This window comes from Triticum aestivum, chromosome 5B (genome assembly GCF_018294505.1).
Source record: "Triticum aestivum cultivar Chinese Spring chromosome 5B, IWGSC CS RefSeq v2.1, whole genome shotgun sequence".
NCBI classification, from domain to species: domain Eukaryota; kingdom Viridiplantae; phylum Streptophyta; class Magnoliopsida; order Poales; family Poaceae; genus Triticum; species Triticum aestivum.
The window spans coordinates 482,015,773-482,031,605 of record NC_057807.1 but is presented as its reverse complement, the minus strand read 5'-3'; the positions used below and the strand labels follow the sequence as shown (position 1 = coordinate 482,031,605).

Here is a 15,833-nt window from a genome sequence, read left to right as displayed (position 1 = left end):
GAGGCATTGGTTCTGCCTAGCACTTCTTGAGGCTTTATATGTTAGATGGTCTATTTGGCACACATCTAGATGTGACATAAACTGATTTCCACTCTTGTTTGTGGTCTATTTTTTTATCCTAATTTTTTAATTTCTTGTTACTGCATTGTATATTTGTTGGAGCTTAGATCTCACATCCTTAAAAAAACATCTAAATACGAATTAGACAAACTGTTAATAATAAGACACCACTGTTTAAAATGCCCACCCCCAAGGATTTTGGGCCTGCAAATCGATTTCCATTCTTCCTCTGGCGAGAAATGTGGCAACGAGCTTGCTCTGGTCAATGGCGGGAGCTCGCGACTAGCAAACATGACCATCCATAGCTGGATCCATTCCCAGTTTTCCCCTTCGGAACCCCCAACATCCTCCCCAAATCCCCAAATCAACGAGGCGACGCCGAGCTCCGGCAGAACCGAGTCGCCGCACTCGGGCTCGATCAGTGATCCACGAGCTCGTCCGCCCACCACGACGCCGACAAAGGTCGAGGAGTACGGGGATCTACCTCCGCCGGGCGTCGTCGCCGCGGTCGCGGTGATGGCTGCCGCCGCAGATCTATTCGCGAGGTCACGGTCGCCGCCCATCACACTGGCGCGCAGGTGGTTTCACATGGTAAGTGACAATTTGACATTGGTAACTTAAACAATTCCGCCGTACTATACCAAGTAACTACAGTACTAACCAGCCATTAGCACCCGTCTGTCTCGTTTCATGCGAGCATTTTAAAATGAATAGGAATTGATCGTGTCGTGTTCGTTACTAGTATATGGTGACGATGATCCATGTGAAATATATTCGATCATGCTTTTCGTCAACTCTGAATATCTCGCTGCTTAATTCTTTTTGTATTTTATTTATATATGCACAATCTGGATCAGGCGCCCACGTCCCTGAAGGAGTTCAACGACCCAAGTGGCATCCACAACTTAGATAAATCCCTGCAAGCAACTCGTGCGGCGGTGCAGCTCTTTTAAATTGGGTGCAGAAGTCTTCTTCCTCCTTTTCCATCTCCCTCTCGGCCCTTTTAAATGGCGCGCCGAGCAGTGATTGGCATTGCAGCTCCACACAGTGATCATGGCGCCGCGGCTCTTCGTTCTCCTCCTCTTCTGCCTTGCCACCTTGCCGAGAGATGCCGCTGCGCTGACCCGCCGTGACTTCCCCGACGGGTTCATCTTCGGCGCGGGCACCTCGGCCTTCCAGGTACTCGTGCTTCCACCTTTCACTCTGTCTCTGTATGTTGCACCTTGAGCAAAGTTTCATGGTTCAAAACATAAATAACGCTGCGGACAAGGAAGTAAGTAATGTTTTAGACGCTTTAGGTGGAAGGGGCTGCTGCAGAAGGTGGGAGGAAGCCCAGCATCTGGGACACCTTCACCCATCAAGGTCAATTTTCAGATTATGATTTGTACCATTACTCATCATACCAGCATCGCTCATTCATTTGCAATTCAGAATTCACTCAACGCCTGCAAAACATATCTTGCGATGGGGCCTCCAGGATCTAATTTCTGGAATTATTGTGCTGATGAGCATGGCAGGTTATTCCTTTGATAAATCTACCGCAGATATCTCAGCAGATCAGTATCACCATTATAAGGTTGTTTTCAAGATCTAGCACCAATTACTTGAAAATAAAACGCAAATGGGACACAGGCAAATGCTGACTAATCAAACAATTTAAATTTCTCTTTTGACATTAGGATGATGTAAAACTTATGCATGAGATGGGTTTAGACGCGTACAGATTCTCCATCGCATGGCCCCGGCTTATACCAGGTAACCATGTAGTAGTTGAGTAGTACATCTCTGAATTTTCTTTTATACTGAATGCCACCTGTGTAGATGGAAAAGGGGATTACCATATAGTACTCCCTCCTTCCCATAATATAAGAACATTTTTGACACTAGTGTAGTGTTGAAAACGTTCTTATATTTTGGGACAGAGGGAGTAGTTGAGTAGTGCACCTCTGTATTTTGTTGATACTGACCGAAGCCACGTTTATGTAGATGGAAGAGGAGAGATCAATCCGAAAGGCTTGGAGTACTACAACAACTTAATAGATGAATTGATACGTCATGGTAAAGATTGATTTCTCTATCTAAAGAGAGAAGTGCATATTTCAACCCCGAACTCTTGCCCTAATCTAATTTACAACCCCGAGCTTCAATACCGTCTAAATTACAACCCCCAAGTCTCAAAACCGGTCAAGATTCAACCCTCCCCTCCCTGTTGACCGGCTTTGATCAGGGGTGACCAGTTTTGACTAGTCAACGGGTCCAATCAGCATGCCATGTCAGATATTTTTTTCAAAATTTCAAGAAAAAGTAAATAAAAATCTATAAGATCAGGAAAAAATCAAGGGGAAAATATATAAAAAAGCAAAATTCCCAAAAAATTGTTCGCGAAAGAAGCTAGGGAAAATTTAAAAAATGATTTTTTTTTTCTGGAAATAATTTTTCGGGAATTTGAGTTTTTGGGTTTTTCCTGGAAATTATTGTTTTTCTGGAAATTCGGTTTTTTATTTTCCCTATTTTTCGGAAATTTGATTTCTTATTTCTTTTCCTGGATTTTCTTCGATTTTAGAGATTTTTTCCTTGGAAATTTTGCAATTTTGCTGACGTGGCATGCTGACTGGACCTGTTGACTGGTCAAAACCGGTCAACAGAAAGGGGAGGTTGAATCCTAGCCGGTTTTCAGAGTTGGGGGTTGTAATTTAGACGGTATTGAAATTCGGGGTTGTAAATTAGACTAGGGCAAAAGTTCAGGGTTGGAATATGCACTTCTCTCCTATCTAAAACTGACATAAACATGTTGCAGTAGTAGCAACCTTTCTTTTCCTTGTTGCAACCTTGGGAAATCCAGTCAATATCTTCTGGCATGTGTTGCAGGCATAGAACCTCATGTCACAATCTACCATTTCGATCTCCCTCAGTCCCTTCAGGACGAATACAACGGACTGCTCAGCCCCAGATTCATGTGAGTGCAACAACCGTTGGACCACCATCTCTGACACCCGCAAATTAAGGCGGCTGAATTAAGACGAAGATCCAGAGTTTTCAGATGCTCTGCATAAAACTGAATGTGTTGTGTTGCAGAGACGATTACACCGCGTATGCCGAAGCCTGCTTCAAGAGCTTCGGGGACAGGGTGAAGCACTGGGTCACCGTCAACGAGCCCAACATAGAGACCATAGGAGGCCTCGACAGTGGCGTGTTGCCGCCGCAGCGCTGCTCCCATCCCTTCGGGAACTGCACCTGGGGGGATTCTACAACGGAGCCCTACATAGCCGCCCACCACCTCCTGCTTGCACATGCCTCAGCAGTGTCCCTGTATAGAGCCAAGTACCAGGTAACTCTCATATCAGTGTTCTTGAGTAATAGATAGATGCAGTAGTTGACTGATACTAGAAATTAACATGACCATCCAATGCAATCCTCACTCCATAGGCAACTCAAAGAGGACAGATAGGAATTACTCTCCTGGGCTGGTGGCATGAGCCAGCTACCAATTCATCAGAGGATGCAGCTGCTGCAATGAGGATGAATGACTTCCACATTGGATGGTTAGTACTTGGTTAATGTTGAAATGCATCATAATTGAATTTTCAATGCTAATTTTGTGGATACAAGCAGCAAGAATTCATGCCATCTCTGGACAGGTTTATGCATCCTTTGGTGTATGGGGACTACCCTGCTGTGATGAGGAGCAGGGTAGGCGCACGGTTGCCGGATTTTACAGCGGAGCAGTCGAAGAAATTGCCCGGATCATTTGACTTCGTCGGCTTCAATCACTACCTTGTTGTTCGGGCTCGAGCCCATGATAACGCGTTCAATATGAAGCAGAGGGACTACTATGCTGATGCATACGCCATCGCAAGTAAGTACCAAGTACTCCGTATTAGATGTTCCCATCTATCTTTGTTTGAGAAATGTGTCATCACTGATGCAAGTCAACCTCACCTCACTAACATGCACCATTTTCTTGCCTGGGTTCAGATCCATTCGACGATATCCAAGAGGTATTTATACATAAATCACAAGCCTTCTCTGTTTCATTTCAAATGACTGAACTTTTCTTCTTTTCCTTCTGAACCATAAAAGGTGTGTAATTTGTATTGATATAACATGCAGGGCCGCCTTGAGTATGCTCCTTGGGCTCTAGGGAGGCTACTGGACCACCTGAAGCTCAAGTACGGGAATCCACCAGTCATGATCCATGAAAACGGTAAGCTGAAAAAGAAAAAGAAAAAACTGATCGCTGCATATGCTATCCTTCTTTCGGGAGATAAGCTGACACCATGAATACCTGTTAGGGTGGTTTGAGCTGAAATGCAAGATACACTGACCTCTGTAAAATCAAAATCAACGGCATGGGAAATCTTTTGTTTGATGTTTCAGGATACGCGGACGCCTCCGAACTCCCGCGGAAGGTCGAGTACGACGACGACGACAGATCAGAGTTCCTGCAAGACTATCTGGAAGTTCTCTATCTGTCCATAAGGTGATTTTTCTCTGTCTCTGTAGTGTTTTAGTATGCATCCTGAACGAAATGTCGAACCTCCAACCGAAGCCATGTCCGGAAGAGGATCTTAGCACAAATTCAGTCGAGACTCTTGGGATCAAGAAACATGCGTGGAATCCAATTGGCTTCTGATAGAGTGAGGGCGGCTGTGTACACTGGTTGCAGGAACGGATCAAACGCGCGGGGATACTTCGTGTGGTCTTTCCTCGACGTGTTCGAGTTCCTCTTCGGCTACCGGATGCGCTTCGGCCTGTGCGGCGTCGACATGGACGGCGAGGGGAGGACAAGATACGTGAGGAACTCTGGCCGCTGGTACTCCGGCTTCCTCAAAGGCGGCGAGCTGCGGCCGGCGGGGAAAGCCTACGTCGCCGCATGACCTGTGGGCTTCTTGGACACTGCCAGAGGAGGATTCGGTGTTATTCCATTTTAACATGACCTGCACAGGTTTTCGTCGTTGTTCAGGCTATGGCGCCAGTGCCACTTTGTTGTTTATATTCGCTGCTCTATCTGTACATTTCTACGTGAAACATGTAGCTGTCAAACATGTACTCCTACGATGACTTCGTAAATATCAAGATATACCAAGATGATATGAATGAAAGAGATTTGATCTCAAAAGAAAAGAAAAATCGAACAGAGATTTGCCGTTGTCAATATGCATCGTCATTAATGCAGTTCAGCCTCGATAACATGCAATGTTTTGCTTCTTCTTGCACCAAAAAGAAAGAAAATAAAAGAAAAAACATGCAATGTTTTGCTGCCTGGATTCATCCGATCCATTCAGAGGTACTCGTATGCATGCAAGAGGCAACAGCTTGAGCAGGCGCCAGTAGAGTGGTACCGTTTCCTTCTTCACTGAATCATAAGGGGTGTAAATTAAAGAAGAAAAAAGGTGCGTACATCTTATTGGTGTAACATCTGCAGCGGTGCCATCCCTTTGTCTGCTCGCTGGCCTCTACTGGACCACCTGAGAAGTGAGAACAGGGCTCGCGAAAGCGCCGCATGCACCAACCGCGTGGTCCGCGTGAAAGCGAGGAGACAAAGGAAGGAGTGGCCGAGTAGTAGATAGTATCTACTCTAGCTCACTCGGCAGCTCGCCCAACAAGGCCGCCTCAACAACAGAGCCGTGCAGAGGCGCTAACGCCATGGCGGTGCTCACGCCGATGATCTTTCCCTTCCCCGTTGCCGTCGCCGCCGCCCTCTTCGCCGCCGCAGCCTTGGTTCCGAGACACGCCTCCGCGCTCACCCGCCATGACTTCCCCGAGGGGTTCGTCTTCGGCGCAGGCACCTCGGCCTACCAGGTGCTGCCTACCTCTTTCTTCTCTTTTTTCTTGACGGAACGCGGTAGGGGAGATCCACGCTACTGGGGAAGGAGAAGAACGAAAATCTCAGCTATCAGCAACATGCTGTAGCAGCAAGCCAACTACAACAAACATAATAACAAAGTAGACTAACAAAGATGAAGTAGCCTACCGCTCAGCCTGGATCGATCGATGGCGTTCGCAGTTCGCTTGTCCAGAGTCGGCTCTCTTCAGCAATTTCTCTTGGAGGTGGAACAGCTGAGAGGTAGTACAAGGCAGGCAGCATTATGACTTTATGAGGCCCGTGACAAAATAAATGAAATAGTGTGTCTGTTAAATGGGAAACACAAATAATGCAGCCAAGGAATTAATCCTTTTTTACTTCTTTTTTTGAGGAATATCCTTTTGAACTTTGATGCCTTAGGTGGAAGGGGCTGTTGAGGAAGATGGAAGGAAACCAAGCATCTGGGACACCTTCACCCATCAAGGTCAATTCAGATTACCATATGTATTACTTGCACGTCATCACCAATGGCTGTGTGCATCACATGATGCAAAGGCCAGGATATTTTCCCTTTTGGGGGAAAAATTTACTCATCATCATCCGCGTCAAACATTCATTAACAATTCAACATCTGCAAAACATATCTTGCGATGGCCTCCAGGATCTAATAATTTCTGAAACTATTGTATCGATGAGCATGGCAGGTTACTCTTACAACAAATCCACCGCGGATGTTTCAGCAGATCAGTATCATCATTACAAGGTTAGTGCGCACCTCTAGTGCCAACTACCAATTAGTACTTCACAATAGAAACACAAATGGGACACAGGCAGATGCTAACCAATCAAGCTATTTCAATTCATTTTTGACATTAGGACGATGTAAAACTTATGCATGAGATGGGTTTAGACGCGTACAGGTTCTCCATTGCATGGCCCCGGCTTATTCCAGGTAACCATACAGTAGTTCAGTTCAGTGATACATCTCTGAATTTCTTTTATACTGAATGCCACCTGTGTATAGATGGAAGAGGAGAGATCAATCCGAAGGGCCTGGAGTACTACAATAACTTAATAGACGAACTGATACGACACGGTAAAGATTGGTTTCTCTACCTGAACATGACATAAACATGTTGTACTAGTGGCATAAGAAATCACAAATGCATGCATGGACATGTCCTCTGCTCTGATCTCTACCAGCCAACATGCTGGTTCATGTGTTGCAGGCATACAACCTCATGTCACAATCTACCATTTAGACCTCCCTCAGTCCCTTCAGGACGAATACAACGGACTGCTCAGCCCCAGATTCATGTGAGTGCTGCAACCTTTCGGCCACCATCTCTGACACCTGCAAAAAAGATTCATGTGAGTTCTCAGATGCTCTGCATAAAACTGAATGTGTCTTGTTGCAGAGACGATTACACCGCATATGCCGAAGCCTGCTTCGAGAGCTTCGGGGACAGGGTGAAGCACTGGGTCACCGTCAATGAGCCCAACATAGAGACCATCGGAGGCTTCGACAACGGCCGGCTTCCACCGCAGCGCTGCTCCCATCCCTTCGGCGAGAACTGCACCAGAGGGGATTCTACGACGGAGCCGTATGTAGCAGCCCACCACCTCCTGCTCGCACATGCCTCGGCAGTGCGCCTGTATAGAGACAAGTACCAGGTAAGTCCCATATCAAAACCATCATTTATCAATATCTTCCTAACCTGATCATGCGATGCAATGCTCACTGTGTAGGCAACTCAAAGAGGACAGATAGGAATCACTCTCTTGGGCTGGTGGCATGAGCCTGCTACCAACTCATCGCAGGATGCAGCTGCTGCAACGAGGATGAACGACTTCCACATTGGATGGTGAGTACTTGGCTTTTGTTTGGATTGAATTTTAGTTGATAATTCTGTGGATGCAATCAGCAACTGAAAGATATGAAGCGTTCCTACTCCATCGAGGGAGCCGCGTGGTAGTTTATATTGATGCGTGGCCGAAGCCTGGCTTGACGTACAAGGTTATGACAGAAAGAGTTTGGGTAGAATACAAGAGAAGGAACGAGGTTGAGATTACAACTCTATATTCTAACACCCTCCCTTAATCTCAACTAACCTAAGTTAAGATTACTCTTGAATTCTTCAAATGGTCTTGCTGGTAGTGCTTTTGTAAAACCGTCAGCCACTTGATCCTTAGAAGGAATAAATCGAATCTCAAGTTTCCTTGCCGCAACCCTTTCTCGTACAAAGTGAAAATCAATTTCTATGTGCTTTGTCCTGGCATGGAACACTGGATTTGCAGACAGATATGTTGCTCCTAAATTATCACACCATAAACATGAGATACGATTCTTCTTGATTCCCAATTCCTCAAGAAGTGATTCAACCCAAATGATCTCAGCAGTTGCATTAGCCAAAGACTTGTATTCAGCTTCTGTACTTGAGCGTGACACAGTAGCTTGCTTTCTAGCACTCCAGGAGATAAGATTAGATCCAAAGAACACTGCAAAACCTCCAGTTGATCTTCTGTCATCACTACATCCTGCCCAGTCAACATCAGAGAATGCACTCACAAGAGAAGAATTAGACCGTTTGAAATGAAGTCCTATTCCCATAGTATGTTTCACATATCTCACAATCCTCTTGACAGCTGACCAATGCGCAGAAGTAGGTGCATGAAGATATTGACAAACCTTGTTGACAGCAAATGAGATATCTGGACGTGTGAGAGTTAAATATTGTAGTGCTCCCACAGTACTCCTATACCTTGTACTCTCCTCCTCTTGAAGTGGCTCACCCTCATATGCTGAGAGACTTTCTGAGGAGGATAAAGGTGTAGACATTGGCTTGCAATTTTTCATCCCCATGCGAGACAGAAGCTCAAGAATATATTTTTCCTGATTTAACACAATACCATCTTGAGTTTTCTTGACTTCAATACCCAAGAAGAAATGCAAATCACCTAGGTCCTTCAAGGCAAACTCTGAGCTCAAATCATGCAAAAGAGCATTAGTAGCATTTTGTGAAGAACTTGCAACTATGATATCATCAACATATATAAGCACAAAAATGACTACTCCTGCCTTGTTATAAATAAACAAGGATGTGTCAGCCTTGGAAGCAACAAAGCCAAGATATTTTAACTGTGAGCTCAATCTGGAATACCATGCTCTGGGTGCTTGCTTTAGACCATAGAGTGCTTTATCAAGCTTGCAGACATACTGTGGCAATTTCTTACTCTCATACCCAGGTGGTTGTCTCATAAACACTTCCTCTTCTAGAACACCGTGCAGAAACGCATTCTGTACATCTAGCTGCCTTAAACTCCATCCTCTGGATACAGCAATGGCTAACACAAGTCTGATAGTTGCAGCTTTCACAACGGGACTAAAGGTGTCCTCATAGTCAATGCCATAACGTTGCTTAAAGCCCTTTGCAACTAGACGTGCCTTATATCTGTCAACGGAGCCATCTGCCTTCTTCTTAATTCTATACACCCATTTGCAATCAATAATATTTTTACCTCTCTGATTTGGTACAAGATGCCAAGTCTTATTCCTCATGAGCGCAGAATACTCCTCATCCATTGCCTTTTTCCATTTAGGATCATCAAGTGCATTCTTCAACGATGTTGGTTCTCCTGAAATACACAACATTCCATATGGTATAGTTCCATCTTTCCTAATTTTAGGATTCCGTATACCTTTCTGTAGCCGAGTCATAACACGTGAAGAAACCTCTCGCTGCACCGCTGGTATACTTGCCACAGAAGATCCAGGAGAATCTGCTGATGCAGTGGACTGATTTGTCGTCATATGCGCAGGGGATCCTGTGGCTTCTGGTGTGGCTGCCCCTCCTGCAGGCACTGGCGCAGAGGATCCGCCACCCGACCACGACTGGAGGCGCGCGTGGTGCGGAGAGGATCTGGTCCCGCCGCTGGTCCCGTCTGACGCTGGCGCGCGGGGCGAGGGGGATTCGGCCCCGCTGCTGGTCCCGCCTGAAGCTGACGCGGCAGCACGAGAGTGGCCCGCCCTGGATCCAGGACTGGAGCCATCAGGGGCTTGATCCGAGGCGGATGCGGTCGCGTGATCCGAGATCTGCGCGCGTGCAGGGGTGGCAGGCGCCGCCAGATCTTCTTCGTCATCTGTGCCAGCTTTGTCTCCTTCCTCAACATGAAATATAGGATTAAAACCAGCCATATTTTCGAGATCTTGATCATTTTGAGCACCGTTTTCTCCAGGGACCTGCACAGGCATAAGAGAAAGACTAGTACCAACAGGAATATCATCACATTGGTTAGTACAATTGTTGTCGCCCCCATGATCAAAAGACCGAAGATGTGAAGGAAGAAGAAGAATTTCTTTGCGGAGAAGTGCACCAGCATTAGGATGAAGGGATGCAAAGGGAAACACGGACTCATCAAATACAACATCTCTGGATATATACACCCGACCAGTAGGAACATCAAGGCACTTAACCCCTTTATGCATGGGGCTATAGCCTAAAAAGACACACCGTTTTGAGCGGAAAGCGAGTTTGCGTGTGTTGTAAGGCCTAAGATTGGGCCAACAGGCACAACCAAAAATACGAAGAGATGTATAGTTGGGTGTGACACCAAGAAGTCGTGTAATGGGTGTTTCAAATTTGATAACTTTACTTGGAAGCAAGTTGATGAGATATGTAGCAGTTAAGAATGCTTCATCCCAAAATTTAAGCGGCATGGAAGCATTTGCTAACAAGGCAAGCCCCATATCAACTATGTGACGGTGCTTTCTTTCAGCGGATCCATTTTGTTGGTGAGCATGAGGACAAGATACATGGTGTGATATGCCAAGCTTTTGAAAGAAAGAATTTAGTTTTTCATACTCACCACCCCAGTCACTTTGCATAGCAATGATTTTAGAGTTCAGTTTGCGTTCAACAAGATTTTGGAAATTGAGGAAAACTTGGAATACATCAGATCGCTTTTTCAACAGATAAATCCAAGTAAATTTACTATAGTCATCAATAAAACTTACATAATAGGAAAATCTACCAACTGAAATAGGAGCTGGCCCCCATACATCTGAAAAGATAAGTTGTAAAGGGGCAGTAGACACACTAGTAGAAATTGGGTAAGGTAATTGATGACTTTTTGCTTGTTGACACGGATCACAAACTAACTCACTACTAGGCTCATAAGAGAGTTTATTTTTGCTAAGAACATATCTAACTATGACTGAAGATGGATGACCTAAACGACTATGCCACCTTGATGTAGATAGCTTGGTGACAATATTTGCTTGTTTATTGGACCATGAAGATGATGATGATGATGATGATATGAGTGGGTAGAGTCCTCCCACGCACCGTCCTCTAAGAATGACTCTCCTTGTTTTCAAGTCCTTAACCAAGAAAAAATAAGGATAGAACTCAATAAGAACATTGTTATCAAGAGTGAATCGATGAACGGAAACAAGATTTTGAGAGGTTTGAGGAACATGCAAGACATTGGTCAAGTGTAAATTTTTCACGGGGGTTTTAACAATTGAACTGCCAATGTGTGTGATATCCATACCAGAACCGCTTGCCGTGCGAATTTGGTCGCCTCCATTATACTTCTCCCGCATCGTCAACTTGTCAAGTTCACCTGTGATGTGGTTTGTTGCTGCACTATCGGCGTACCAGTTGGTGTCCACGTCATAGGAGGCTGCATGCGCTTGCTTTTCTTCCTGGTCGTTTTCTTCATAACGCCACCAGCAAACTCGTGCACCTCCTAGATGGTGTCTGTAGCATATCTGACATTCTGGATAGTCATGCTGTTGCTCACGAGCCTGCTGTTGCTGTTGCTGTCGAGGACGGCCTCTGAATCCGCCGCCTCCATTGGAGGAAGACGACTGTCGGTCACCGCGGTCACCACGATCACCACGGCCACGGCCTCTTCCTCCACGCCCGCGAGATCTGCCACGGGACTGGCCACGGCCTCTGTAGACCGCATTAGCGGATGAATAGAACCCGCCTGAAGATGAGTCGCCTAGCATCTCCATCCTTTGATCAAAGGCAGCAATCTGGGCAAAAAGATCGTCGGCTGTGATGATGTTTTTGACAGCGCCGATCGCCGCCACCACGGGGTCGTAGTCGCGGTCCAGTCCGGCCAGAATATAGTCCACCATCTCCGGATCAGATACGGGACGACCTGCAGCAGCTAGTTCATCCCCAAGACTTTTCATCTTCGCCATATACGCCGAGCTTGACATCGAGCCCTTCTTGGTATTGGTGATGGCGATTCTCAGATTAGTAATCCGAGACTGAGATTGTGAGGCGAAGAGATTTGTCACCGTCGTCCAGAGCTCAAAGGTGGAATCTTTCCCAACAACTTGTGCAAGAATTTCTGGAGACATGGAATTGAGAAGGTATGATAGAACCTGCTGATCTTTGGCGATCCAGGGTCCGTATAGGGGATTCGGCTCTAGGGCCGTGGTCTTGTCTGCCTTCGTGATCTCCACCATCTTGGGTGGAGCGGCATCGGTGTTGTCCAGGAGCCCCGTCACCTGCGCGCCTCGCAGGGCTGGGAGGACCTGCGTCTTCCAGAGGATGAAATTACCTCTTGCGAGCTTCTCAGACGGCGGCGATCCAAGGTTGAGGGAGACGCCGGCGGAGGAAGCCATGGAGACGATGATGTGTGGTTTCTAGGGTTTTGGATTGTGGCTAGATGTATGAGAAGAGGTGGCTCTGATTACCATGAAAGATATGAAGCGTTCCTTCTCCATCAAGGAAGCCGCGTGGTAGTTTATATTGATGCGTGGCTGAAGCCTGGCTTGACGTACAAGGTTATGACAGAAAGAGTTTGGGTAGAATACAAGAGAAGGAAGGAGGTTGAGATTACAACTCTATATTCTAACAGCAACAACTCAGGCCTTCTCTGCACAGGTTTATGCATCCTCTGGTGTATGGGGACTACCCTACTGTGATGAGGAGCAGGGCAGGAGCACGGTTGCCGAATTTAACTGCAGAGCAGTCTAAGAAATTGCGCGGAGCATTCGACTTCATCGGCTTCAATCACTACCTCGTTGTTCGCGCACGAGCCGACGACAGCGCTTTCAATCTGAAGCAGAGAGACTACTATGCTGACGCATCTGCCATTGCAGGTAAGTAAATTAATTGTTAGTCATTCCAATCTAACTATGTTCCTCAAATGAACTTGAGCTAGCATCATCATTAATGCAACATCTTCTTGCCTGGATTCAGATCCATTCGAAGATATACAAGCGGTATGTATATATACATCTGTGAAGTTTTCTTCCTTCTTTTCTGAATCATAAGGTGTGTAAATTTTATTGATATAACATGCAGGGAGGTCTTGAGTATGCTCCTTGGGCTCTAGGGAAGCTACTGGACCACCTGAAACTCAAGTACGGAAATCCTCCAATCTTGATCCATGAAAACGGTATGCTAAAAAAAACCTACACACTGATGCTGACGATGTAAATACTAAGCAAAACATATTGACCTCTGGAAAACAAAATCAACGACACGTACAATATTTTCTTTAATGACTCAGGATACTCAGACCCCCCCCCCCCCCCCCCCCCCCCCCCCCCCCCCCCAAAATCTCAGGAAAGATCGTATACGAGGACGACAACAGATCAGAGTTCCTGCAAGATTATCTGGAAGTTCTCTATCTGTCCATAAGGTTTATTTCATCTTCCTACATATATTATCGTGTTTACTTATCCTGTTTCAGAAAAATAATGTACTAGCACAAATTCAATCGAAACTTTTGGGGTTCAAGACAAGGAATTCAACTACAATCAAGTGATTCCTAGCTAATCTGGATGCTAGTAGCTTCTGATATGGAGAGGGCTGTGTACTGGTTGCAGGAACGGATCGGACGCGCGGGGATACTTCGTGTGGTCTTTCCTCGACGTTTTCGAGTTCCTCTTCGGCTACCGTTCGCGTTTCGGTCTGTGTGGCGTCGACATGAACATCAAGGGGAGGACAAGGTACGTGAGGAACTCTGCCCGCTGGTACTCCGGCTTCCTCAATGGCGGCGAGCTGCGGCCTTCCGGGAAAGCCTATACAGCTGCATGACCTGGCTTTTTGGGTACTCCCAGGGGAGGATTTCGGTGTGATTTCATTTTAGCATAGCAATGCTAACATTCTTGCTAGTTCAAGCTATTGTTTCAATTCTATCCTCTATCTGTGTATTTCTCTACCGGATTAAACTGCGGACCTAAATCATACGTTTGGCAACTTGAAAAAAACATGCGACCCGGATTTTAGTATTCTAAACGCTCTTATATTAGTTTACGGAGGGAGTATGTAACTTTCCCTTGTATTTTCGCTGTTTGGAGATACCGTTGCCCCTTGTAATTTCAATGTGCACGTCTGCCGTGGAACATTCCACCGCCGCGCCGCCGCACGCCCGCACCGGAATCAGGTCTCCGCGCTGCCGCTCGAGGAAACCAAGAGCTTCTGCCCGAGCTCCTAGGCTATGGGGGCGGTCGATGGCGCTGGAGTGAGCGCGAGCAGGCGCAGGCACCGGCGCCTTGGATGAAACGCGAATCGAGTGGAACGGAACCGCAGCCGGCGAGGAGCCAGAGGGTGCGCGCCCGCCTCCGCGTCCTACCATCGGCGCCCCGCACCGGCCGTACGCCTGGTGCTAGTTGCCGCCGCTGCGGTAGCGCAATAACCGGTCAGGGGGTGGTGGTGGTGAACAGGATGGGATGGGACAGACAGCTCCTACAGGCGTCCCATGTTGCAGGTTGTCGCGGCAAGGTCACGCCGGCCGGCGGCGGCAGACACGCAGAGCATCTAGGAGGAGAAGGGAAGGAGCAAGAAGACGGCGGTATTGGATAAGAAAATGGGAGTATTTCTTTCGGAAATGATAAAATAAAATATATATGGTCTGAATCATGGCATGTTTCTAGTGCCACGTAGGACTGGCCTGTTGTGTGGGCGTTCACCCGGCCGCCCACACAGCCGTTTCACCACACGGGAGGGGCTGGTGTGTGGGCGAGATGCAGTTCGCCCACACGCCACTTTGCACGCACGCACAAGGGCTAGTGTGTGGGTATTTACCATCTCGCCCACACGCCGGTCTCGTCTCCTCATACCCAAACTGCTAGTTGTCATGTGTTTTGCAGTGCACATGGCAACTGCCCCTAGTGTGCTTTATAAGAAGGTGGCAACTCTGTTTTTTACCCGAGTTGCCATGTGTTTTGCAGGGTACACGACAACTACCTAATGTGCACGTAAGCAGATGACAACTCTCTTTTATCCGAGTTGCCATCTATTTTTGCATGGTACATGGCAACTGCCCTAACGTGCACGTACATGGCAACTGCCCTAACGCGCACGTAAGCAGATGGCAACTCTTTCTTTTACATGGCAACTGCACTAGCATGCTTGTGAGCACATGACAACTCTCTCAACTGCCTAGTGTTAGTATGTGGCAACTCCTAAAGTTTTGAAATCATGGCAACTACATTAGACCAGACCATACATGGCAACTGCAGTTGAGCAACCATGGCAACTGAGTTGTCCGACATGGCAACCGTAGTTCAGCGACATGGCAACTGCAGTTAAACGAACATGGACGAGGGTCTGGACCATGACAACTGCGGGCGCGCGGTGATTGTCACGCGTGGCGTGCGAGACCAGGAGGTACGAGGCCTGACATACGTGCGTGTGGGCGTTATCAACTTCGCCCACACGCACGCGTGTGAGAGGGGTCGGGAGGAAAAAAAGAAATGTGTGGGCATTACTTGTGTTTTCCCACACGTAGGTGTGTGGGCTGTTTCTTTTATACACCACACAAAATATGTGGGCAGACTCCCTAACGTCCACACGTGTGGTACTTATCGGCGTCCGATCTTTTTTAGTAAACGAGTCTGGCTTTTTTTAACCTTCCGATCTACCTCTCTGAGCAGTTCCGGGAGCCCTCAACGGAAACGTAGTCTTATTGAGCGCACATCCTACCTTAGAAGGAC

General features: G+C 46.9%; 2 protein-coding genes across 9 annotated transcripts; both read left to right on the top strand.

The window, feature by feature from the left end:
• The first annotated feature begins 270 nt into the window (after positions 1 to 270).
• Positions 271 to 5,171, top strand: LOC123112648 (beta-glucosidase 32). 3 transcript variants are annotated; one of them, XM_044533699.1, is made up of 14 exons: positions 271 to 651; positions 918 to 1,239; positions 1,359 to 1,422; positions 1,578 to 1,636; positions 1,740 to 1,815; positions 2,047 to 2,118; positions 2,929 to 3,016; positions 3,136 to 3,388; positions 3,487 to 3,602; positions 3,699 to 3,916; positions 4,036 to 4,058; positions 4,171 to 4,264; positions 4,438 to 4,540; positions 4,727 to 5,171. In XM_044533699.1, exons 2-14 carry the CDS (start codon positions 1,114 to 1,116, stop codon positions 4,935 to 4,937), a joined length of 1,503 nt encoding a protein of 500 aa, XP_044389634.1. In that variant the 5' UTR covers positions 271 to 651; positions 918 to 1,113; the 3' UTR covers positions 4,938 to 5,171. The 3 variants fall into 3 exon arrangements, with proteins under 3 accessions (XP_044389634.1, XP_044389636.1, XP_044389635.1); XM_044533701.1 differs by lacking the exon at positions 271 to 651 and having other exon boundaries at positions 1,005 to 1,239; positions 1,350 to 1,422; positions 4,727 to 5,166; XM_044533700.1 differs by lacking the exon at positions 271 to 651 and having other exon boundaries at positions 1,081 to 1,239; positions 1,492 to 1,636; positions 4,727 to 5,169.
• Positions 5,172 to 5,414: 243 nt separating this feature from the next.
• LOC123112647 (beta-glucosidase 32) lies at positions 5,415 to 14,126 on the top strand. Of its 6 annotated transcripts, none has more exons than XM_044533692.1 (13): positions 5,415 to 5,862; positions 6,287 to 6,350; positions 6,571 to 6,629; positions 6,743 to 6,818; positions 6,891 to 6,962; positions 7,096 to 7,183; positions 7,285 to 7,540; positions 7,616 to 7,731; positions 12,757 to 12,989; positions 13,090 to 13,112; positions 13,195 to 13,253; positions 13,459 to 13,534; positions 13,722 to 14,126. In XM_044533692.1, the coding sequence occupies exons 1-13, from the start codon at positions 5,707 to 5,709 to the stop codon at positions 13,971 to 13,973; spliced, it is 1,530 nt and encodes a 509-aa protein (XP_044389627.1). In that variant the 5' UTR covers positions 5,415 to 5,706; the 3' UTR covers positions 13,974 to 14,126. The 6 variants fall into 6 exon arrangements, with proteins under 6 accessions (XP_044389627.1, XP_044389632.1, XP_044389630.1 ...); XM_044533695.1 differs by having other exon boundaries at positions 5,417 to 5,862; positions 12,772 to 12,989; XM_044533693.1 differs by having other exon boundaries at positions 5,417 to 5,862; positions 13,195 to 13,288.
• Positions 14,127 to 15,833: the final 1,707 nt, after the last annotated feature.

Bases quoted from the DNA above. Each gene is read 5' to 3' on its own strand.
- LOC123112648 (XM_044533699.1), top strand. From the start codon at position 1,114: ATGGCGCCGCGGCTCTTCGTTCTCCTCCTCTTCTGCCTTGCCACCTTG. The intron at 2,119-2,928 runs GTAAAGATTGAT...CATGTGTTGCAG, and splicing joins AGATGAATTGATACGTCATG to GCATAGAACCTCATGTCACA. The intron at 4,265-4,437 runs GTAAGCTGAAAA...TTGATGTTTCAG, and splicing joins AGTCATGATCCATGAAAACG to GATACGCGGACGCCTCCGAA.
- LOC123112647 (XM_044533692.1), top strand. From the start codon at position 5,707: ATGGCGGTGCTCACGCCGATGATCTTTCCCTTCCCCGTTGCCGTCGCC. The intron at 6,963-7,095 runs GTAAAGATTGGT...CATGTGTTGCAG, and splicing joins AGACGAACTGATACGACACG to GCATACAACCTCATGTCACA. The intron at 7,732-12,756 runs GTGAGTACTTGG...GCAACAACTCAG, and splicing joins AACGACTTCCACATTGGATG to GCCTTCTCTGCACAGGTTTA.